Source organism: Siphateles boraxobius, unplaced genomic scaffold, assembly GCF_051911475.1.
Source record: "Siphateles boraxobius isolate OS27281-9 unplaced genomic scaffold, OSU_SipBor_1 61, whole genome shotgun sequence".
In the NCBI taxonomy this organism is placed as follows: domain Eukaryota; kingdom Metazoa; phylum Chordata; class Actinopteri; order Cypriniformes; family Leuciscidae; genus Siphateles; species Siphateles boraxobius.
In genome coordinates this window covers 8,094,895-8,119,835 of record NW_027509188.1, presented here as the reverse complement: position 1 = coordinate 8,119,835, position 24,941 = coordinate 8,094,895, and the positions used below count along the sequence as shown (strand labels likewise).

Genomic DNA, 24,941 nt, shown 5'->3' with positions numbered 1-24,941 from the left:
TTTGGCGTATAAATGGCACGAGAAATAACATAATATTTGATCCAGTGATTACATTTGTGTCCTCTTTTAAGTGAAAGGAAAGCAGAGATAAAGGACAGTAAGGCTACTTCTACATTAATCTGGATACATTTAAATACGCTCTTCGTCACACTAGGGTTTTCTTTTGAAAAACTCCTGAAAACGCTAATTACACCTTACAGCGCATGCGTAAAAGCTCACAAAAACTCACTGAGATGATACAGATGGAATAGTAAATAATAAAGTTATTGGCCAATTCTTCTGACAGGATTATTTTATTTAGCAAAATATCTCAGCATTCACGGATGCGTCCAGGTCGCACTCAGTCACCATTATATGTTTGGTCTTAAACGTGACTGCTCTCATGTTTCACTCCAGGACAGAAAATGCAAATGTGAGTAAACTTTCAGTCATCTTTGGAGGACTGTGAATGAGTATGAGTATGAGTATGATATGAACAGTGTGCAAAGTTACATATTTTAGCAAATGTGAAATGTGAAAGTGAATCATACATAACGGGCACAATACTTGTATAAACATGAATATCTATTTGTACAATATGCGTCACATGACTAAACTTGCATCAATGTTTATAAAAACCTCCGTTTTGACAGTCCACACTACTTCAAATCTATCCACTTTGGAAAGCATTTTCAAAGAGCTTTGCTTTCATTAATAAAAATGCATCACATGAGGACAAAACGGAGAGAAAAATATGCTTTTTTTTTTACAACAATTTTATTTATCAAGAATTGTCACAAGTTTAAACAGCATTTAAAAGATGCCACACGTATTAGTGTGGACAAGGCCTGAATCACTGGAAGAACCCGTGTGTCATGCGAAAGCTTAGAACCCAACGGCAGGACCACAGCTCTGTCCACTTTTTAATATTTATATTTAGGATCAGAACTTCCACTGTATTGTGGGGGATTATCTGCAGGATTGGGATACACGGAAGAGTCGCTCACCAGAGGTACCTGCAAGAAAAACGTCTCAGGTTACGACTGTAACCCTAGTTCCCTGAGAAGGGAAGGAGACGATGCGTCTGATGCTTTGGGAACGCCTTCGCGTGATTACCTCTGAAGCACGTATGTCAACTAGTCCAATGGAATGAATGAACGCCACGGGCTGGTGACGTCATGACCAGAAAAGAATATAAGCACATCCGGTGCGTTACTCGCGTTAGCTTCTAGAGCCGAAGCAAAGTCGATCGCAGGGATGCAGGATGCAGTCGTAACCTGAGACGTTCCCTTTCGAGGGAACTCGCGATGCGTCGATGATGCTTTGGGAACGAGAATACCCAATCCACCGTACTTACAAAATGCCAGATGATAAAACTGTCGGCAAACTAAGTAAGAAGCACCTGGGAACCTGGGGCAGCATCCAGGTCCAAGCTGTAAAACCTCACGAATGTGAGTGGTGAGGACCAGCCCGTCGCATCACAAACGTATTGGAGAGAACTCCAGATAATAAAGCTAAGAAGCCATACTCCTGGTGGAATGAGCCCTGACCACCAAATGGTTGGCCAGAGGACTCACAAGCAAGAAGAATAGTCTCTACTATCTATTTGCTCAATAGGTTGGATTTTCTCGACAGAGAAGTCCGATGAACATAAGTGCGAGCACTGGACGCAAAAGGTTCAGGTTTTCCTGGTCCGATAAATGGGGGAGGACAGAAACCTGCAGCACAATAGGCCTCGGAATAATGGTAGGCACCTTAGGAACATATCCATGTTTGGGGTAAGATTGCCTTGGCCATCCCCGGTGCACTCAAGGCAGGTGGGGACTGAAAGGCCCTGAAGGTCTCGACTCTTAGAGGGACGAAATAGCTAGCAGAAAATAATCTTAAAAGAAAGAACTTGTTGTAGAAATGTTAATAGTCATCGATCCCAAACAGGTATCATAAGAGACAGAACCTATTCAATGTATAAAAGTATATGTGTGTACGTGCTTGTGCGTGACTTTTCAGGAACATATGGGACAGGACCTCTGACCGTAGGGACGGTCAGTTTTGGCCAGTTTATTTCAGTACCAGTTTGTGTCTTTAAGTAGAAACTGAACAGCAGTAAGGACCTTATCTGAGTGGGTGAAAGGTACAGCGGGTGAGGAGGAACCTTGAAAACAGTATAAAGGCTGTCTCATATCTTCCTGTGGGGTGTCACTCTCTTGCACAGCGTAACTTCTGTGTAGTAGACTGAACCTATTCTTGCAAGAATAAATACTTATCTTTTTATTAATTTGACTCTGAGTGTCTCTTACGCAGTGATGATGTTTAACAGAATTTTTGCCTCAACAAACTTCTATAAGACCAAATCTAAGGGGCTCAAAGGGAGCCCCAGATAGGCCTTCTAGAAGGTCCCAAGGCGGCACCCTAGTGCAAGTTGCAGGCCTCAGCCTCAAAGTGCCATGAAGGAAACGAGTGATCAGGGGGTCTCGACCCAAAAATGTACCACCCACCAGGGCGTGGAAAGCCGCAATGGCCGCCACATATACCTTAAGCATGGAAGGACATAGACCTGATACAAAGCATTCTTGCGGAAACTGAAATAGTGTGTTTACTGAACAGTTAACCGGATTCCACTGACACTGGTAACACCAAGAAGTGAAAAACTCTCGAAATAGTGAATATAGTTTCCTCATTGCGGGAGCTCTGGAGCTTAGAATGGTCTCAACAACCTCGGTTGAGAGACCACTCTCTATGAGTTGGGCCCCCTCAGAGGCCAAACCCACAGATCCAAATCCCCTGCCGGGAGTGCAATATTGCATCCCCTGTCTGAGACGGAAGGTCTCTCCTGATCGGGGATTTCCAAGGGAGGGCCGTCGAGGAGAAGAATTAGGTCCGCAAATCAAATTCAGCTTGGCCAGGTTGGTGCTACTAGCAATATGCTTATACCATCCTGGCGGATTCACTCCAGAACTCCTGGGAGCAGAGCAACAGGGGGAAATGTGTACAGACATAGCCTCGGCTACGTCTGCACCATAGTCTGCAGTGCGTCGTATGCTGAGACATGAACAGATCCACTTCTGCCTGGCCGTAAAACTCCCATATTTGCTCCACCGCCTCAGGGTGGAGTCCCCTGGCCTCAGCCCCTGCCTCGACAGGGTGTCTGTTCCAATATTCTGGCCCCCTGGAATATACACTGCCCTCGGATAGCGTATTTTCTTGAGGGACCAAAATAAGAGGCCACCAACGTGTTGTCTGTGGGACAAGAACCAGAGTTTCCTCCATATAACCAAGGCGCGGGGATACTGCCGCGTGATCTTGATCGTATGGAGTGGGTTTCCCCTCGGGAAGAACCCTCTGGTCCTGAGCCACCACTGTAAAGGTTGCACGTACAGCAGGTCAAAGGGAAACACATTGGACGCTGCTGCCCTGAGGCCTAACAGTCACTGTTCCAGAGCAACACATGATGGCCCCTCAGGTCTGGGAGGAGATGTCTCAACGCATTGACGACGACCATCATCTCTAGGCAATTCATGTGCCAAGAGAGATGATGACTCCTCCACAAGCCCTGAGCTGAGCGGCCTTCAAATACCGCTCCCCGGCTGGTGAGGGAAGCATCTGTCAAGATAGCAACTTGATGGCAAAGAGCTCCCAACACCGTAACCTGGGACAAGAACCAGTGTTTCCTCCATATAACCAAGGTACGGGGATACTGCCGTGTGATCTTGATTATACAGAATGGGTTTCCCCTCGGAAAGAACCCTCTGGTCCTGAGCCACCACTGCAAAGGTCTCACGTACAGCAGGCCAAAGGGTATCACAATGGACGCTGCTGCCCTGAGGCCTAACAGTCTCTTGAACTGTTTCACAGTGTGTGACTGGCCTAGCTTTAGCTCTTTTGTGGCAGTAAGGATAGCAGCTACTCGAGCGGGCGAAAGAACGGCTCGCATCGTGACTGAGACCCAGACCACTCCAAGTAAAGTGGTCCTCTGTACTGGAGAAGCACACTCTTCTTGGCATTGAGCCTCAACCCCAACCTTCGCATATAAGTGAGGACGACATCTCAATGCCGAACCGCTGACTGCCAGTCATCTATGCAATTCAGAATGCGTATGCACTGCAGCCTGGCGGGGCCAGAGCTGCAGCTACGCGCTTCGTGAATGTGCGGGGTGATAGAGCTAGACCGAAAGGAAGTGCCTGATACTGGTGTTCTTTGCCCCTGAAAGAAACCCTCAGGACCTCCTGTGCTGAGGGAGGATGGAGATATGGAAGTATGCGTCTTTCAGATCTATCGTGACAAACCAGTTCTCGGATCTGATTTGAGTCACAATCTGTTTGAATGTCAGAATCTTGGACTTGAGTTCCAGCACGAACACTTTAACAGACAAAGATCTAGTATGTGACGCAGTTCTCCATCTTTTTTTGGAACAATGAGATACCGACTGTAAAGACCGACGCAATGTCGGGTGAGTACAGCTGCTCTATAGCTTTCTTTGCTAACAGGGTCTTTCCCTCTTGCTCCATTACCAGAGCCTGCTCGGGATGCAATAACGTGAGCAACACCCCATTGTAACCTGGAGGACGAGAACCAAATCTGCCTCGTACTACTAACTGCAGGACCCATAGAGATATATTCGGCAGTGTCTTCAGCGCTACCAGAAAATCTACCAAGGGAACCAGCCCCTCGAGGCTGGCCTCTGGTGTAATTGAGACAGCCAGTTTAGGGGGCCTGAAGCATACTGGCAGGACCCACCTGAACTGACTGTTTCCGAACCCCCCCCCAGAGGGCGCAAGTCTGACACAATGTCGAGTTGACGCTGTGCCAGAAGCTCGCTGGAGACCGCTGCGCCCCGAAACACCAAGGGTGGCGGGGTTGGCAGAACGGTCCCCTGGGGCACCCTGAGGCACCGTATAATGAGGTGTACACCGTTCCACCCGGTTGGGGCTGCCCTCACCGGTCTGACGCCGTTGGCGCCAAGACCTTTTCTTTTGAGCCGAAGCCTTCTCAGCGTGAAGAACGGTCCTCGGATCCGGCTTCTGCTTTGAAGGCTTTTGGCTGCTGTGTTGCGTATGAGAAACAAGACGGCTGGAGCTGCTCACGCCCAGCAGCCCCAGGGGGTTGGACATAGCGAGGGAGAGATTCTCTTGTATCTTTATCCATCATTTCCATCAAATTGAGCAAGAGCTGTCTCACAGTGACCACAAGGGCTGCCATAGACTTCCCAAATGTTCAGGCGGTCTCCTTAGTATCCCTGAGAGATAAATCTGTTGCCCGACGAAGTTCTCAAACCCCATCGGGCCAAACTCCCTCACTTCTGTCCAAATACCCCAGCAGGTCAGCCTGATATGCTTGTAGTCAAGTCAAGTCATCCTCATTTATATAGCGCTTTTAACAATGTAGATTGCTTCGAAGCAGCTTTACAGAGATAAGCATATAATTTAAGGTAACAGAGATGGTTTGGTTTTATAGTGGTTCTTGAAAAATGTTTTTTCCAGCTAAAGTTAGTTTTGATTGATTCACTTCCGTCTAAATGATCATTTGTTATTAAATTAGTGGCCGCTAAGACGACACCGTTCTCTCTAAACAGACTTTAAACGTGAACCTGTGATAGACGCTGATGGCGTTCACATGCGCATTAAGACTGTAGCACTGCTATAGTGTGCAAGCAGCCTCCTGCTAGACCCACTGCCGTAAATGCTTTTCCCACTAGATTAAAAAAATATATATATGTATTATTTTTTTATATATATTAATTTTCTTTTTATATATACTTTTATTTTATATATAATATATAAACTATTATATATGGGTATATATATATATATATATATATATATTTCTCATACGGTGGGGAAAGAGATGGCAAATCCATTTCCCCCATGATTGTGCTTTGTCACTTTCAATGCCCAGCACATCAACCTCCTCGGAGGTGGAGCACTGAAGCATTGATCTCTCTCCCTGGGCGGAAAAGACCGCAGCGCGGGCTTCCGAGACCGGAGAGAGAGCAATGGATCCCTCGTGGAAAGGGAGGAGATAAGATCCGCGGACCCGTCTCCAACCCCGTAGAGATCCTATTTGCGATCCACGGGAATGCATTCTCCGCTCTGCCTCGGCAGACGCGGGTCCCGCACCCTGAGAATCGCGAGCCTGACCACTTCCCTCGAAAAGTGACAGGCGGGAGCGAAGCGAAAGCTTCTCACAATGTTGGCAATCAGCCAAGGCTGATATCGCATGCTCCACTCCGAAACAAATCACACAAAGCTTGTGTGTGTCCCTACTCGTTAACCCTCTACCCCACGCATTATGATAGACCTATAGAAAAAAATATTTGACTCTTTTTATTTTCTTAGAATGGCTTAACTTGAAGTGCTGTAAAATTGTTTTTTGATTTTTTTAAATTGTAAGGTCCTTTTTGATATGTTGCCATACGGCAACAACGTACAACAGTGGATTTTTTTTTAGAAAAAAAAAGCCATTTAAATTAGATTTTTTCCCGTAATAGCCTACAAATGCATTGGCAGTATGACAAGCCGTTTTAACTTTTATTCATTTCAAGGATACTAATTCTTAATATCAACAATTACATTTTTACTGGGTAAAATTATAGTTATTGATATAAGGAAATAGATTTCTACTATAACAATGGCAATTTTTGATATCAATAATTTAATTTTCACTAGTGACAATGTTAATTTCTGATATCATGAATGTTATTGTTACTGTAAGAATTTTAGACATTTTAGATATCTAAAATAATATTGATATCAGATTTTCAGATATCAAAAAGGATTTTTTTACTGGTAGCAATTCAATTGTTGATATCAAGAATAGACATTTCAACTAGTGACATTTGAATTATTGATATCAGGAATTCACATATTTACTAACAAAGAAATGATTGATATCAAAATTATATTTCTACTAGTAAGAAATCAATTATTGATATCAACAATTGATTTTGAATGGCAGCCTATGGTGACATTTTAGTGAAAATACAATTATGGATATCAAGAATTCATATCCTGTGAATGAATAAAAGTTCAAAAAGCTTTCCATATTGGCAGTCCTTAACCTATGACTAATCAACATTATATCACTAGCATTAATGTTGTTATTGCTACAGCTTAACAGATTGCAGCTGACCTGTCTAGCTAGCTAAACTATTGCAATAATGTCATTCCACTATTGCACAGTGTTGCCGCTTGGCAACACAGACATTTGATCGATTTACCAAAAACTGATTTCATAAAAACTTTTTTTTTTGGTGAATATGTCATAATATCTTAACTGAGATGATGTTTTGATTTTTTTTGTGTATGTGATATTGGATTGTCCTTGTTTGTTACTGACGTTCTAGATTGCTTTCAGCAACTACCGACAAGAGACGGCAGTCTGTCAAAAATCGCGCCACAGAAAAAAATTGCATGTCATGTGACTTAACCAAAGCACATCATTGGCTAAACTAAGGTCTTCTCATTCCAAGAGTTTGTGCAATTGTTTCGTTTATATGTATATATCAGACAGACAACAATAAATATTCACAGACAGTTTTGACACAGGGCGCTTAGCTGAGGCACAAAAGCTAACGCGAGTAACGCACCGGATGTGCTTCCTTTTCTGGTCATGACGTCACCCGCCCGTGGCGTTCATTCATCCCATTGGACTAGTTGACATATGTGCTTCGGAGGTAATCACACGAAGGCGTTCCCAAAGCATCATCGACGCATCGTGAGTTCCCTCGAAAGGGAACAGGTATGCGATCAGTTTTAATGCTTATTTATTGATCATTCTAATCAATTCTTGCACACACACACACACACACATATATATAAATAATCAATACTAATCCAAATAATGGATCGTGGATATTTTAACCATTTTACACAAGCTTCTCTTACCTCTGATTTGTTAAGATCATGGGAGGGATTGGGTCTAAAGGCATAGGACTGTGGCATAACAACTTGATGAACATGCAGCACCTTTGGAAAAAAGATACACGTTGTGTTTATACCTTCTTACTGCAATATAAATGTATTAACATTGGATGACAGTCCTAGCATTACAGGTTTATAGACAGCGCTGTATTTCAAGTGAAAAAGGAAAGGACAAAAATCTTGCTGAAATATTTTGGTGTCGAAACTTGTGCAGATTATTGAAAACAATAGAAACTGAAAAACTACCCGTCTTTCTGTCAATCTGCAATGTCCTAGCAACCACCCAGAAAACCCTAGCAACTGAAAAAGTCTGTCACATACAACACCCGGTCCTTCAATTATGTATTCCAACAACTAACTCTGCCTTTGGTCTTGCTTCTCGCTCGCGACTGGAACGCTTTGCAAAATATTCTCAAACTAGATACACTAGTTTTAATTTCATCTTTTAAAACTATTATATCATCCTTCGTTGTTCACGGACACATGCAGTTGCTTCTCTACATAATCATTTTGTGTTGTCTACTGTGTTGTGTTTTAAATTGTATTTAATGTTTTAAATGTTTAATGTTAACCTGTATGTATTTCTAATGTGCTGTATTTATTTTAGCCCTATTTCCTTTTCCCTAAGTGGTTATTCCACTTGTCAGGCCGCCATTGTAAATAAGAACTTGTTCTTAATGAATTGCCTGTAAAAAAAAAAAAAAAAAATTAGTAACCATATCAGCCACTCAGCTTCTAGACCTGAACGCATCACTCACCTGTGGAGAACAGCAGCAGGTGTCGGCTTTACAGGCAAATGCTGACAGACAGATGGAGATGATAAACTCTAGGACTGTGAATACCAAGGACACACCAATGATCCCATTGAAGAGGGTCTCTGAAAACCTGCACTCGTACGATGGCTGCAAGTGCAGAATGAACAATCCTTTATACAAATATAATATAACAAATCAAACTTAATGTATAATGTCAGTGCCTTCTTGCATGATAAACAGGGCTTGACATTAACTTTTTTGCTCAGTAGCCACTGTGGCTAGTGGTTTTCAGAAGTATCAAGCCAATCAGCATTTTCATTCGCTACAATATTACCAATACCATGGGGGAAAACTGCCATATAAATATGTTTAATATTATCTCATAATTTGGCAGTAGGTAGCTACAGTCAAACCAAAAGTTTATTCAGACACCAGATATCATTTTTGGTATTTCTTTTACTAGTGGGTGCACTACACTATAGTGTATTTTGCTCACTTACTCACTTACATAAATTAAGTAAACTGTGACATATTTTACCCAAAAATTCTTCATACAGTGGACTGCCAGTAAGAACTATTTAAAAAAAATTGGAGCAAAAATTATTCAGACACTTTTCTCTGACCATGTTTTGTGTTGTGTTTTTAATTTAATTGCTAACGTGACCTTTTTACACCACAGACTGAACAAAATTCAGCATTGCTTGGTAATTGGTTGAGCTAAATTGGTGTTATGTAATTGTGTAATTAAATTTAACGGCTGACAGTTATTCAACATAATTAATTTGTGAGACAGTCTGAAAAAAGGATGGAGAAAACCAGTGAAATAGCAACTGATTTGATAACTGAGTTCTTGTCATATTTTATTACCATTTTCTAAACTATAGCGAATAAACTGATAATGTGAGAAATGTTGAAGGTGTCTGAATAATCTGCAAGTAAAACTGTGACCAAAAAAAGTTGCTAACATACCTGATGTTCATAACAGTATGGTATAGTCAAATCCAATGAATGGAAAATTAAGGAAATGCCTGCAGTTAAAGCACTTAAGATGTTCATTCCAAGTGCACCTTTCACCTATAGATAAAAACAATAACAAAAAACAAGTTAATAAGTTAGAATTGCACTTTAAAGTCAATGATGGCCTTCTGGACAGCAGTCAGGTCGGCAGTCTTACCCATGATTGCGGTTTTGAGTAATGAAACAGGCTGGGAGTTTTTAAAAGCCTCAGGAATCTTTTGCAGGTGTTTAGAGTTAATTAGTTGATTCAGATGATTAGGTTAATAGCTTGTTTAGAGACCCTTTTCATGATATGCAAATTTTTTGAGATAGGAATTTTGGGTTTTCATGAGCTGTATGCCAAAATCATCAGTATTAAAACAATAAAAGACCTGAAATATTTCAGTTGGTGTGCAATGAATCTAAAATATATGAAAGTTTAATTTTTATCATTACATTATGGAAAATAATGAACTTTATCACAATATGCTCATTTTTTGAGAAGGACCTGTATATATATATATATATATATATAAACATTGCTACATTTAATGTTTTTTGCATGTATTTGCTCAAAAATACAGTAATATTGTGAAATATTATAATTTAAAATGATAGTTTTCTATTTGAATATACTATAAAATATAATTATTTATGTGATGCAAAGCTGAATTTTCATCACCATTACTCCAGTCTTCATTGTCACATGATCATTCAGAAATCATTACTACTGTTCAAAAGTTTGGGTCAGTAATTGTTTCTTTTCTTTCTTTCTTTTTTTTTTTTAAAGAAAGTAATACTTTTACTTTCATCCAGTTTTGGGCAGTTTCGGTGTTTGGACCATGAAAATAACAAGTGATGTGCACATACCAAACACGAACTGGAGGAGCCTTTGCCATGAAGTGCATTTTCTGCAGCAATGCAGAGTGATCCTGCGATAATGTACTGAGAGGATAGAGAAAGGAATCTTCTGTTAGAATATTCAGCTTGTGTTAGAAAATACAGAACTGCACTTAAATTGTATATTGTTTGCTTACGAAGAGAGACCCCCAAAAAGGAAAACCACTGAAGGCAAATAAGGATCTTGGTTCTCGAAATGCGATGACTAACACGATTCCCAACAGGAGAATCAGCAGGCCGATCATTATCTGGACAGTCTGAGGAAGACCAGAAAACAGGTACAACAGGGTTGCCAGATCTGCACAACAAAACCCACCCATCCCAACAGTTTGTTCATGTTTGAAATACTGCTTTTTTGAATTTGTTTCCATACCTTTCCTCCTTCACACGTATAAAAATGAGTTATTGAAAGATTTCTCACCCCGAGTGCTTTTGGTTGGCCTTTTAGAAAAGCCTGAAGTACTTGAGGATCTGAAGCTGTCTGTGGCACATAAACAGTCGCTGGAGCCGCTGTCCCCGTTTCAGCTGGAGCCGCTTGTTCTGGGGCCTGAAACTGGATCATCAGCGGCGACGAGTTTGTGGGAATGACGGTACTAGACATTCTTCTTTCTGAATCTGAAATTCACCTGTACAAAATCAAGACATGTAAAAACATGTGAAGGATAAGAATATAAAATAGATTTTCATAAATAATCTTACCACTTTATTTATTAAAATATTATATGCTAATATGTATTATTATAAACAATCTGTGGTCTTCCTTTTCTGGAAAAACTTATAAAAACAGTCATGTCAAAGAATTATTGGTAACTAGAATAACTCTTCACAGATATTATATTACAAACATCTCATGTTTAAACTGATCTACAGCTGTCACCATCTCACAGGTGGGACATTTGCCAGTATATATTTAAAACAAGAATATCTCAGTAAAAACCTTTATCATTTGAAAACTTACAATCTCTAGTTTTCATATTTGGTGACTTACCAAAGTCACAGTCAGGTTTTTTTAAAATAAATTACAGATGAGCAGTAATTTATCAATTTGCAACAAGATTTTTTCATTCTCATTAGCCGTGTTCAGGCCTTTATTTTGAAATAGCGATGAACATGAAAAATCTTGAAATATTGGTAGAAACAGTCTCAGGTTACGTATGTAACCCTGGTTCCCTGATAGGGAACGAGACGCTGCGTTTGAGACGCGATGGGAACGCTCTGCGTGATTACGTCGTGAAGCACGTGTAAAATCAGTCCAATGGAAGCCCACTACGACATAGGTGACGTCATAGACCAGGTGACGTCATAGACCAGGAAACTATAAAGCAGCCCTGAAATCAGACCGCGACAGCTTCTGAAAACCTGAAGCAAGTCGATCAGGGCACGCAGGAAGTATGGCAGGCAAACGCAGCGTCTCGTTCCCTATCTGGGAACCAGGGTTACATACGTAACCTGAGACGTTCCCTTTCAAGGGAACTCAAGCTGCTTTTGAGACGCGGTGGGAACCCCATACCCACTACGCCATAGTGACAAATGCCCGTTCTGTGTAAAGTCCTGCGCACACTAAGAAGCAAGCAACCTCGCCCCAGGAGTGGAGAGGTCAAGGTCATAAAACCTGACAAATGTATGCGGAGAGGACCATCCTGCCGCATTACACACGTCAAGAAGGGAAACTCCCGAAATTAAGGCCATAGAGGCCGCCATACTCCGAGTAGAATGGGCCCGCACAGCCATAGGTGAAGGCTGTCCGGCCGCTTCATAAGCCAATGAAATAGCCTCGACTATCCATTTACTCATCACCTGTTTAGATGCAGGGCATCCTCTCTTGAGTGACCCAAAACAAACAAATAATTGCTCAGATTTACGCCACAGAGCAGCTCTGTGAACGTAGGTATCTAAAGCCCGGACTGGACATAACAGGTTAAGCTGTTCCTGATCTGGGGTATTAAAGGGTGGAGGATAAAAGGCCTGCCGCACTATTGGGCCCCCAAAATTTAGTGGGACCTTAGGAATATAACCCGGTCTAGGGTAGAGGAATGGTTTCACCATACCAGGTGCAAATTTCAGACATGAAGGAGCAACCGACAGAGCATGTAAATCACCAATTCTCTTGATAGATGAAATAGCAAGGAGAAATATAGTCTTTAGAGTGAGGAATTTTTTTGAAACCTCCTAGATGGGCTCGAAGGGAGCCAAGGCCAGACCCTCAAGTACCATGGCCAAATCCCAAGCCAGTGCTCTAGATTGCAGTGCAGGCCTGAGCCTCAATGTTCCCAGGAGAAAACAAATAATACGAGGATCTCTCCCAAGAGAAGAAGCCCCGAGAGGGGTGATAAGCAGATATAGCCGCTACGTACACCTTTAAGGTGGAGGGAGATAATCCAGCAGAGAAATGGTCTTGTAGGAAATCGAGAACTGTACCAACCGGGCAGTTAACAAGATTAAAAAACCTTCTCCACGCCATGTAGAGAACAGTTTCCATTTCAATGTACATAGTTTTCTCGTGGAAGGAGCTCTGGATTGAAGGACGGTCTCAACGACCTCAGTCGAGAGACCGGATTCTATGAGCTGGGCCCCCTCAGAGGCAAAGCCCACCGTTTCCACAACTCCGTTTAACCCTTTTCTATTATGTGCAGGACCCATAGAGAAATATTTGGCAGAAGTTTCCACGCTGCCAGAAATTCCGATAAGGGAACCAGTCTCTCGAGACTGGCCTCTGGATTTGATTGAACAATCATTTCGGTGCCCTGAAGCGGCGAACCGGCAGGGAACAACCGAACTGACCGTTCTACAACCCTCCTCAGAGGATTGCACGGGGACGCTGACACCTCGACGCCCTGAAGCGGCGAACCGGCAGGAAACAACCGAACTGGCAGCGCTGCGACCCTCCTCAGAGAGTCGCACCCCAGCAGAACTCCCGGGAGCATTGATATCGGGGGGAATGTGTACAGGTGCAGCCTCGGCCACACCTGCACCATAGCGTCCAGTCCGAGAGGAGCTGGGCATAGCGGACAATGGGTTGTATCGTATGATGTGAAAAGATCGACCTGAGCTTGACCAAAGATCACCCATAGGAGCTCCACCACCTCGGGGTGAAGTCTCCATTCCCCGGGCCTCAGCCCCTGCCTCAACAGGATATCTGCTCTGATATACGAGATCGTCAGAGTGTTGTCCGGACCCTCCGCCGAGCGACCACTCATGATCACTCCCGACTTGTGAGGGAAGCATCCGTCGATAGCATTATGTGTCGACAAGAAACCCCCAACACTGGGCCAGGGCAAGGAACCAAGGTTCTTCCACATGACCGAGGCACGTCGGCATAGCCGTGTGACCTTGATCATGCGAAAACGGATTTCCCCTCGGAGAAAACCCCTTGGTCCTGAGCCACCACTGCAGGGGTCTCATGTACAGAAGGCCAAAAGTAATTACGTTGGACACAGCTCCCATGAGACTCACAGTCTGAAACTGTTTCACAGTGAGTGACTGGCCTAGATAAACCCATAATACACCTAGAAAAGTGGTTCTCTGAGCTGGGAGGATCACACTCTTCTTGGCGTTGATTGGCAACCCCAACATCTTTAAATGAGACAGAACGACATATCTATGCCGAACTGCCATATGCTCAAATTGAGGTAGGATCAACCAATCGTCCATATAATATAATACGCGAATGCCCTGGAGTCTCAAAGGAGCCAGAGCTGCATCCACTTATTTTGTAAAGGTACAACCGAACTGGCAGCGCTGAGGCCCTCCTCAGAGAGTCGCACCCCAGAGGGCGCCGTTAGGACAAACGATTTCTCAAAACCGTCCCTCTTTATTTATTTATTTTTTCATTCGACTGGACTTCTTGTCTAAGCTTTATTAGAGATGACGACAGTCCTCAGATCTTGCCTACCTCTAACTAGCTTAGTTCATACGACCCTCCTCGGAGGATCCTAGGAAAAAGCAGGCACCTCGGCACCCTGAACCGGCGAACCGGCAGGGAGACCGAACTGACTGCTCTTCGACCCTCCTCGGAGGATCGTATAGGGACGCTGACACCTCGGTGCCCTGAACGGCGAACCGGCAGGGAACAACCGAACTGGCAGCGCTGCGACCCTCCTCAGAGAGTCGCACCTCAGAGGGCGCAGAGGAGAAACGATTTCTCAAAACCGTCCCTACCCCGGAGGGGACCACCCTTAGAAGCCTGATAGCCTCGGCATCAGGTCTTCTTCTTTGCACTCTATGCCAGTTTCAGGAACATAGATTGGTGAGGAAGAAATCTCTGGAACGCCGCTGAAAGGTTTAGTTTTCTTGAAAGTGGAGCGTCCAGAAGAACAGACATTTTTATCTTTCTTTTTCTTTATTTTTATATCAGAAAAACGTATACATATAAACATATATATATATATATATATATATATATATATATATTCTCGAATAGAGTCAATGCTGACATCCTCACATTCATCTATGTCCTTAAATACTTTACCCACCAGTACTGCCTAATAAAATTTATTTATTATGATGGATGACCAGATGGCTGGTGGGTAACGTCGGGGTTAAAAATGATGACGCCGACTCGGGAGAGAGAAAGCTCGCAAGCGTCTCTATAATCCAAGTCACTGTCATACCATGATACTTAATACCCATAACATTACTCTAGTTAGACGTTTGGGTATTAAACACATAAAATAGAAACCGGTTTATTCCACGATCTCGACACCTCAGTGTGGAGATAGGGAAAAACCAGTAGTCCCCGATGAGGAGGCTGAGATACAGAGTTTTCCTGTTCTATTTTTATTTAGTTTTATTTATTTTTTAGATATATTTCATCTAATAAACTCTTTTTATTTTCACTCTCATAATGTTCAGCTGTCCAGTAAATATTTAACTAGCAACAGCATTAGAAAAACCTCCTTTTAAAAGCTCCTCTTTATTCAACAGAGTCATGAGCTGCCTATTTATTGAAAAATCAAGCATCTGCCTTTTTCTTAATATTTTTATTAGTTTTTTTCACTTTTTCTTAACAAAACACTAACGATACCAATTCCTCAGAACTGGAAATCGCAGCACACTGGATCTGCAGGTGAAAGCTGAGATAGGGCGGAGGGGGGGCAAAATGCGACCGTACCGTCCTCCTCAAAGAACGATCGGCAAGAGCGGAGCGTCTTCATAGATAGACTCATACAATGCTCACAATCAGCCCCCTCGAGGACTGACTGAGCATGCTCCACCCAAACAAGCAACACAAAGCTGATGTGTGTGTCCCCACCCGTATATAACGAGGGCAGGGAACAATACACCGTCTATAATCTTGCTTGCTCTCCATAATAATGATAGATATATTGGGCTTGACAGACAACAATAAATAGACAAGGACAGATATACAGAGAGCGCTAGCTGAAGGTACAGAAGCTGTCGCGGGCTGATTTCAGGGCTGCTTTATAGTTTCCTGGTCTATGACGTCACCTATGTCATAGTGGGCTACCATTGGACTGATTTTACACGTGCTTCACGACGTAATGACGCAGAGCGTTCCCATCGCGTCTCAAACGCAGATCGAGTTCCCTTGAAAGGGAACTCAGTTTATTCTCATGCCAAGAGTTCAAACGATAACGTCTCGGTTACATATGGTAACCCTCGTTCCCTGAGGGAGGGAACGGAGACGTAGGTCATGACTGACCAATAGAAATCTCGCTAGAGAGGCCAATCTACTTCGCGTGAAACTAAAACAAGCCAATACACATTGGCGTGCAATCATTTGCATCAGCTGCACGCCCTCGTTAGCGCGGGTATAAACGAGCAGCTGGTGCGATTGCACACTAGTTTTTTGCTGAGGAGCCAAGCCTGAAAAAGCTGGCCGCCCCGGCGGGAGGCAGCGGATGTGGCGACGGGACCTACGTCTCTGTTCCCTCCCTCAGGGAACGAGGGTTACCATATGTAACCGAGACGTTCCCTATCGGTCAGTCACTACAACGTAGGTCATGACTGACCAATAGGAATCCCTACCAAAGCGCCACAGCTGCTGCACCCCATCCAGCGCCCCCGTGCAAGCCTCTACACCTTCTTGCCTGGAAGGACGATAGGCCGAGGCTTACACAGAGTGAGTCTGACACTGTTGTTCCGTGATAACCCATACAGTGAGATATTGGATAACACTGGGAAAGTGTGCCCTTTCTGTTTAGGAAGGAACGCTGCGGACGCCACTTCTTCAAAGAGTTATGTGGAAATGCATATGGACTAGCCCGAAGGCTGTACTGCATTTGAAATAATGGGTGACTTAGCCCAAGGGAAAGACACGGGCTTCCGATAGGAGCAGCCGTGGAAATATACACATATGGGATCCCCGTAGGGTCACACATATGGAACCCAGCCCAGATCCGGTTCTCAAGGATTCAGCGGATAAGGGCCTGGCGCCGGACGCTCCGCCAAGTCCGGGCCGAGGGGTTATGGAGGACTCGACAGGTTTTACTCTGGAGCAATAAGGGTGCACAGTAGGGTGCAGCAAGCCGACAGAGCCAGACCTCTCAGTGCTTCTACCCGTCTAGGGTGAGAACACGGGAGGAGACCGGCTCTACACGTAGGCTATAGTGTCTAGCGAACGTGTTAGGTGTCGCCCAGCCCGCAGCTCTACAGATATCTGTAAGCGAGGAGCCACATGCCAGTGCCCAGGAGGAGGCAACGCCACTCGTGGAGTGTGCATGCAACCTGAGCGGGCAGGGCACGCCTTGTGCCTGGTAAGCCAAGGCGATGGCATCCACTATCCAGTGGGCCATCCTCTGCTTGGAGACAGCCTTTTCCTTCTGCTGGCCTCCGTAACAGACATAGAGCTGGTCTGAGGTCCTGACGCTTTGAGTTCTGTCCACGTACATATGCAGAGCGCGAACGGGACAGAGCAAAGCCAGGGCTGGGTCTGCCTCCTCCAAAGGCAGCGCTTGCAGGTTCACTACCTGGTCTTTGAAGGGAGTGGTAGGAACCTTGGGCACATAGCCAGGCCGGGGTCTTAGTACCACGTGGCTGTCACCCGGCCCGAACACTAGGCACGATTCGTCAACCGAAAATGCGTGCAGGTCTCCTACCCTCTTGACAGAGGCCAGTGCAACCAGCAGCAAAGTCTTCATGGAAAGAAGCTTTAAGTCTACTGACTGCAGAGGCTCAAAGGGAACATCCTTAAGTGCTCGAAGCACCAGGGAAAGATCCCAAGAGGGTATGGAGGGGGGTCGAGGAGGATTTAATCGTCTCGCCCCCCTAAGAAACCTGACGACCAGGTCGTGCTTTCCAACTGCTTTGCCATCTATGTGGTCGTGATAAGCTGAAATAGCGGCAGCATGTACTTTGAGGGTGGAGGGAGACAGTCTACGCTCTAACCCCTGCTGCAAGAAGGAAAGCACAGACCCTATCCGACATCTTCAGGGGTCTTCTCGGTGAGAAGAACACCACTCGACGAACAGGTTCCACTTCAGGGCGTAAACACGTCTCATGGACGGCGCCCGTGCTGAAGTGATGGTGTTAAGTACCTCAGGGGGTAAGTCACCTAAAACCTCCGCGTTCCGTCCAAGGACTAGACATGGAGTTTCCAGAGGTCTGGACACGGGTGCCATAGGGTGCCCCGTCTCTGAGTCAGAAGGTCCTTCCTCAGAGGAATGGGCCACGGAGGGACTGTCACAAGGAGCATGAGTTCTGGGAACCAAGTCCGGGTGGGCCAATAGGGAGCCACCAGAAGGACCTGCTCCTCGTCCTCCCTGACTTTGCACAGTGTCTGCGCAAGTAGGCTCACTGGGGGAAACGCATATTTGCGAAGGCCCCGGGGCCAGCTGTGTGCCAGTGCGTCCGTGCCGAGTGTTCCCTCGGTCAGGGAGTAAAACAGCTGGCAGTGGGAGGTCTGAGGAGGCAAACAGGTCTACCTGAGCCTCCCCGAACTCTCTCCAGATCAGCTGAACCGCCTGGGGGTGGAGTCGCCATTCTCCCGGGAGCACAGCTCGTGATAGCTCGTCGGCCACACGGTTGAGCAAGCCGGGGACATACATGGCTCGAAGCGACCCCAGATGCTTCTGACTCCAGAGGAGGAGATGGCGGGCGAGTTGTGACATACGACGGGAGCATAGACCACCTTGACGGTTGATGTACGCAACGGTCGCAGTGTTGTCCGTACGGACCAGCACGTCCCTGCCCTGTAGCCGTCTTTTCAAGCGGGTCAGGGTGAGATGTACTGCTAGCAACTCGAGGCAATTGATGTGCCAATGCAGTTGAGGGTCCGTCCACACCCCTGACACTGCATGCCCGTTGTACGTGGCACCCCAGCCGGTGGCAGAGGCATCTGTGAATACCACAGCATGCCTGGACACCTGTTCCAAGGGGACTCCTGCCCGCAGGAACGAGGGGTCTGACCACGGGCTGAAGGTCTGGCGGCACTCCGGTGTGATTGCCACCCGGTGAGTGCCATGATGCCACGCCCATCTCGGGACTCGGCCGTGAAGCCAGTGCTGAAGCGGTCTCATATGTAGCAGGCCGAGCGGGGTTACCGCTGATGCTGCTGCCATATGCCCCAGGAGCCTCTGAAAAAGTTTCAGTGGGACCGCTGTCCTGCCCTTGAACGTGTTCAAGCAGTTCAGCACCGACTGAGCACTGTGCTCTGTGAGGCGCGCTGTCTGGGCGACCGAATCCAACTCCATACCGAGAAAAGAGATCCTCTGCACAGGGGAAAGTTTGCTCTTTTCCCAGTTGACCTGAAGACCCAACTGGCTGAGGTGCCTGAGCACTAGGTCCCTGTGTTCGCATAGCTGATCTCGAGAGTGTGCTAGTATGAGCCAGTCGTCGAGATAGTTGAGGATGCGAACGCCCTGTTCTCTCATGGGAACAAGGGCCCCCTCCGTGACTTTCGTGAAGACATGGGGGGACAAGGACAGCCCGAAGGGTAGGACTTTGTACTGATATGCTCGACCCTCGAACGCAAAGCGTAGAAATGGCCTGTGTCGAGGAAGAATCGAGACATGAAAGTACGCGTCCTTCAGGTCGATCGCTGCAAACCAATCTTGGGGACGATGCATTCGAAAATGCGTCTCTGCGTGAGCATTTTGAACGGTAGCTTGTGGAGGCTCCGATTCAAAACTCGCAGATCCAAGATTGGTCGTAACCCACCACCTTTCTAAGGTACAATGAAGTAGGGACTGTAGTGCCCTGAGCTCATATCAGCTGGAGGGACCGGCTCTATCGCATCCTTTGCCAGTAGGACTGCGATCTCCACACGCAAGACATGGGCATCGGCTGCTCTCACTGTAGTGGAGTGGATGGCCCGAAACTTGGGGGGACGCCGGGCGAACTGAATCGCATAGCCGAGCCTGATGGTTCGAATGAGCCAGCGAGACGGCCTGGGGAGCGCTAACCAGGCACGCAGAGACCGTACAAGTGGGACCAAAAGGACCGTAGGCGTACCCGGAGTGGGGCAGCGAGGTGGAACACAGGGACACGGCTCGGGAGGCTCTCTCTGGGAGGCGGTCCGTAGCGGGGTCTGAGTGTGCTGTGCAGCAATTACCTGGTTCCACGGGGCAGGAGGTGCGGGAGGCGGCTCGGTGGCGTTCTCGGACCGGCTGCCGGCTGGCGATAGAAGAGGCGGATGAGAGTGGTGAGGATTCCGACCCCCCACTGCTCTCCGGGCCCTCTTCGGACCCAGAGATGATAGAAACTGCTCTTTTATTGAAAATTTGGGTACCGCTGGTTTTAAGGCCAGCGGCGGAACACAAACAAAACGAAACAAAGGATTTTCCACCCGGCCCTCTTCCGGGGGAGGGAGCGATGCAGTCATCGTATCCTGGAGAGCAGTCCCTTCCACCTCTGGGTCGCCCGTCCTAGGGCCGCTTACCTTAAGCGCCACTCCCGTTCGCGCTGCATATGTACGTGGACAGAACTCAAAGCGTCAGGACCTCAGACCAGCTCTTTGTCTGTTACGGAGGCCAGCAGAAGGGAAAGGCTGTCTCCAAGCAGAGGATGGCCCACTGGATAGCGGATGCCATCGCCTTGGCTTACCAGGCACAAGGCGTGCCCTGCCCGCTCAGGTTGCATGCACACTCCACGAGTGGCGTTGCCTTTTCCTGGGCGCCCTGCCTGCGACTGGCTCCACGGTGCCGCTTGGATGGAGGCTGCTGCTGCGGCGCGGGAGCAGGGGCAGACGCAGGCGGACGCCCACGGCGACGAGCAGACCGAGGAGCCGCGGGCGGTGGGGTGGAGGCAGCAGCTGACCGCCGCAGCAGGATGTGTTTAATGGCCTCAGTCTGCTTCTGTACAGCCGAGAACTGCTGGGCAAAGTTCTCGACCGCGTCGCCGAAGAGGCCGGTCTGGGACACGGGGGAGTTAAGGAACCTGATCTTGTCGGTCTCCCGCATGTCAGCCAGACACAGCCAGAGGTGGCATTCCTGGACCACTAGTGTGGACATCGCACGACCCACTGACCGCGCAGTGACCTTCGTTGCACGAAGCGGGAGGTCAGTTTCGGCACGAAGTTCTTGGAGAACTTGTGGATCATGACCACCCTCATGCAGGTCCTTCAGTGCCTTGGCCTGATGAACCTATAACAACGCCATAGCGAGCATGGCAGAGGCAGCTTCCCCACAGGCCTTGTAAGCCTTGCCGGTCAGGTCCGACGAGTACTTACAGGTCCGGGAAGGAAGACACGGTTCTCCACGCCAAGTGGAGTTAGGGCACAGTTTCATAGCAACGGCCCGTTCCTCTGGCGGGATACGCGCGTATCCCTTAGCTGCTCCGCCATCAAGGGTGGTGAGGGAGGAGGAGCCACCGAGACGGTTTCTGGCAGTAAAAGGTGCCGTCCACGTCCCTGTGAGCTCGTCATGCACTTCCGGGAAGAAAGGCACTGGGGTGGGTTGCTGAGAACCAGCGTGCGCCACCCTGAGATACCAATCGTCCAACCTCGAGGGCTCGGGACACGGTGGAGGGTTCCACACGAGCCCGATCCTGTTGGCGGCTCGGGAAAGCATGGCCATCATCTCCGGGTCCGTCTCGGGCACCGCTGACACACCTGAAGGAGGCAGCGGCTCCGAGCCGTCGTCCGCGGAGAGGTCTGACCCACCCTCCGATGCAGCGATCGACATCTGGTCGTCGCAGGGAGCGCCGAACGAAACGACTGGTACACATCTCGAGGATGCTCCAGTACGCTCCGTTGGCAGCTCAACTGGTTGCGGAGCATGAGAGGAGTGAGGGTTCCTAGGGGGTTGGATCCCAGAAGGAAACGCGCTCACTGTAATCCTCAGGTCACCCGTGTCACTGCCCGAAGCAAACCGCGAAGGGGGGTTGGAACGAGGTGCAGGCATGGGGACTCCGCCCCTTTGCAGGAACGTGAGTCTCGACCTCAGCTCCGAGATGGTCATCTTCCCACAAAGGGTACATGACTCATCCACGAACGCTGCCTGTGCGTGTTCGAGGCCCAGACACACGAGGCAGCGATCGTGACCATCCCGCGACCCCAGGAAATACCGCATCCAGAAACACACAGATAGAACGTCATTTTGAAAAATACGCCAACTATCTGTGTAAGCTCTTTTAGGAACTACTCTCACTGGTGCTGAAACACACAGGGGAACAGTCACAGCAATCACAAATGGGAATGTGCACCCGTCTGTGCGCTGAATGTCTCGTTTGAGGTCTTACCAGCCGTTACAACAGCCTTTGCGCGCTCTGAGGCGCACCTTATCAGCTGTTATAACAGCTTTTGAGCGCTCGAAGCACACCTTACCAGCTGTTAAAACAGCTCTTTCTTTTTGCTCAGTTTTAAAACAAAAACAAGAAAGAAAGAGAGAGAGAAAGAGACTGCTCGCGCTGTCGTGTTGTCACGCCCGCACCGCTGAAGGAGAGGTTCAGAGAGGCTTGCAATAGTAGACTTCAACTGAAGCAGAGGCATCGAAGTGTTTGGCTCCGAAGCAAAAAGCTAGTGTGCAATCGCACCAGCTGCTCGTTTATACCCGCGCTAACGAGGGCGCGCAGCTGATGCAAATGATTGCACGCCAATGTGTATTGGCTTGTTTTAGTTTCACGCGAAGTAGATTGGCCTCTCTAGCGAGATTCCTATTGGTCAGTCATGACCTACCTTGTAGTGACTGACCGATAGGGAACACCAATTCAATTTAATGAGAAAAAAAAGGTCTGAAAATGTTTTAAATATACAGAAAAAAATGATGGATTCTCGATTTTGTATACAGTGGCAAGCCATAATTGTAACGATGCAGCAAGGAAGAAGCGGAGAGAGAATCCAAATGCACTTTAATAAAACAAACAGAACTCAGGACAGGGACAAGAACAGCAAACAACTTCAGCGACCGACACACCACAACTGAAACACAGAGGTATAAATACACAAGCATACAAGCTAAACAAGATAACAAGGGGTCGTGGTTAATTAGAGTGCGGATCGGGCCGAAATTTTTTTGTCCGAGCCCGGCCCGCGTCCGACAGAGCAGTAACCGAACCCGACCCGAGCCCGACAGGCATAAAGATATTTATGTCCGAGCCCGACAGTTAAAATCCCATTTTTTTTTCTCATACTAATGACACATGTCCGTTTGTTTGTGTGGAAAGCCTGCTTTTATTAAGCAACTGTAGGAAGACATTCGGAAATGTCAGCAGGATGAGTGCATCAGCGCGCACGGAGAAACAAGCGCACTTATCGCAGGCGCGCATGCACGTGTTTCGTTGTCACGGCTACATAAACAAATTTCCGCACACAGGAAGACAGATGTTATGGTAATATTTTACATGTATTTTAATCACAAAAACGAACGTTTGCATCACGTGAAAGCATCAGGCACATTGGCTACCAACATAATAAGCTGTTTTAAATTTAAAATGTTCAATGCCATATCACGCTGATGTGACCGAGCCCGACCCGAACCCGAACATAATTTCTAAATATCTGTCCGAACCCGGCCTGGCCCGTCGGGTACCGACGGGTCCCGTCGGGCTCGGGTCGGGTATCCATCCTCTAATCCGAGACACCTGGGGACTCTAATCAACAAGACAATGAACACCTGGGGACAATAAGCAAACAAATAACAAAATGACAAGACACATGGCAGGATCACATGACAAACAGGGAATCACATGACAGACAAGACAAAACCCACACCGTGACAATAATGCACATACATGTTTTTTTATTGCTTTACTTATAGTTGAAATACAAATAAAATACTGCCAAACCGCACATATTACTTCTGGATAGGATAACTACTTCATAAAGTGTATGAAAATTATGGAAATATATGGTTCAGATCACTCAAACCATATATGGAAATGGAGGCGCCCTTATATGGTCAGTAATAGAGCTTGGATGTGGTCTAGTGAAAAGTGTGAAGCCCAAACAAAATCTTACTGAAAGCTATTTTTTTAGATACTAATCTAAAATTTGGGTCCCACTTTATATTAAGTGGCTTTAAGTACTATGTATTACATTGAAATTAATAATTTGATACAATGGACTTATTGTGTACATGCATGTTTTTACATTGTACTTATATTTTGAAAATACCTGCATTTAATAACAGCTGTAATTAATTTCTGTAATTACATTTGTACCCTACAAGTTGACCCTTCCCTTACACCTTAACCTACCCTTAAACCAACCCATACCAGCCCCTAACCTTACCCGTATCACCTAAATAGAAGCAAAAGTCTTTTACAATACAACCTGAACACAATAAGTACATTGTACTTATTTTTCGATGTAAGTACATAGTACTTAAAGCCACTTAATATAAAGTGGGAACAAAATTTGTAACACAACTTGTTCAGATTTTGGGCTTTTGTTTTCTTGCAGTTTTATAGTAGAACATATTTTGTAAAATACATATTTTATATAAAATATAAATAATTTTATTTTAAGATTGTACATTTTAATAAACTCAAACTTCTATAACTTTCTTTTCACTTTCATAATTTATTTAACTTCTACAATAATCTGCCAAATGTCTTCTTTAAAACAAGACCAACCCAACCATAGGTTTATATTTCAGCATTCTTGAATTACAGCCATTTAGAGGTAAACTACTCATTAATAAAATTTTAGTCTTAAAAAACAACAAAAAGGCAGTCATAATACAAAGATGATAATAATATGTATAAAAGTAGTCAGATGAGATCTAATTAGTTTTACCTGGTGGGGGAATGCTCTCTTCAGTTGATTTTTCACACTTTGCTGTGTGTTCTTATAGTTCACTCCTCTGAGATATAATAATAACGCATTCTGTGGTGTAATATTGTTTCCCAGAGTGAAAGTTAAAGTGGGTGGATTGCAAAGGAGGGGTTGCAAATACTCACTGTTTCCAGGAAATCAAGCCTGACGCACTACTCTAATATAATATATTTTCACAATAACAAGATTCAATTAAATCTTACTTAATTTGTCTTTGTTGTA

General features: G+C 46.0%; 1 protein-coding gene across 1 annotated transcript; it reads right to left on the bottom strand.

Annotated features, from left to right (window-relative positions):
- Positions 1-737: 737 nt before the first annotated feature.
- On the bottom strand, positions 738-24,797 carry LOC143718357 (membrane-spanning 4-domains subfamily A member 8-like). The gene is made up of 8 exons (XM_077209458.1): positions 24,681-24,797; positions 10,968-11,172; positions 10,684-10,803; positions 10,517-10,591; positions 9,620-9,724; positions 8,654-8,797; positions 7,860-7,940; positions 738-995 (listed from the first exon to the last, which is right to left on the bottom strand). The coding sequence occupies exons 2-8, from the start codon at positions 11,145-11,147 to the stop codon at positions 903-905; spliced, it is 798 nt and encodes a 265-aa protein (XP_077065573.1). The 5' UTR covers positions 11,148-11,172; positions 24,681-24,797; the 3' UTR covers positions 738-902.
- Positions 24,798-24,941: the final 144 nt, after the last annotated feature.

What these genes read in the sequence shown, in the direction of transcription:
- LOC143718357 (XM_077209458.1), bottom strand. Translation starts at nt 11,147, where the DNA reads ATGTCTAGTACCGTCATTCCCACAAACTCGTCGCCGCTGATGATCCAG. An exon ending in CTTTTTGGGGGTCTCTCTTC is followed by an intron (nt 10,592 to 10,683) that starts GTAAGCAAACAA and finishes CTATCCTCTCAG; the next exon opens with TACATTATCGCAGGATCACT. An exon ending in GCTCCTCCAGTTCGTGTTTG is followed by an intron (nt 9,725 to 10,516) that starts GTATGTGCACAT and finishes TTTTATCTATAG; the next exon opens with GTGAAAGGTGCACTTGGAAT.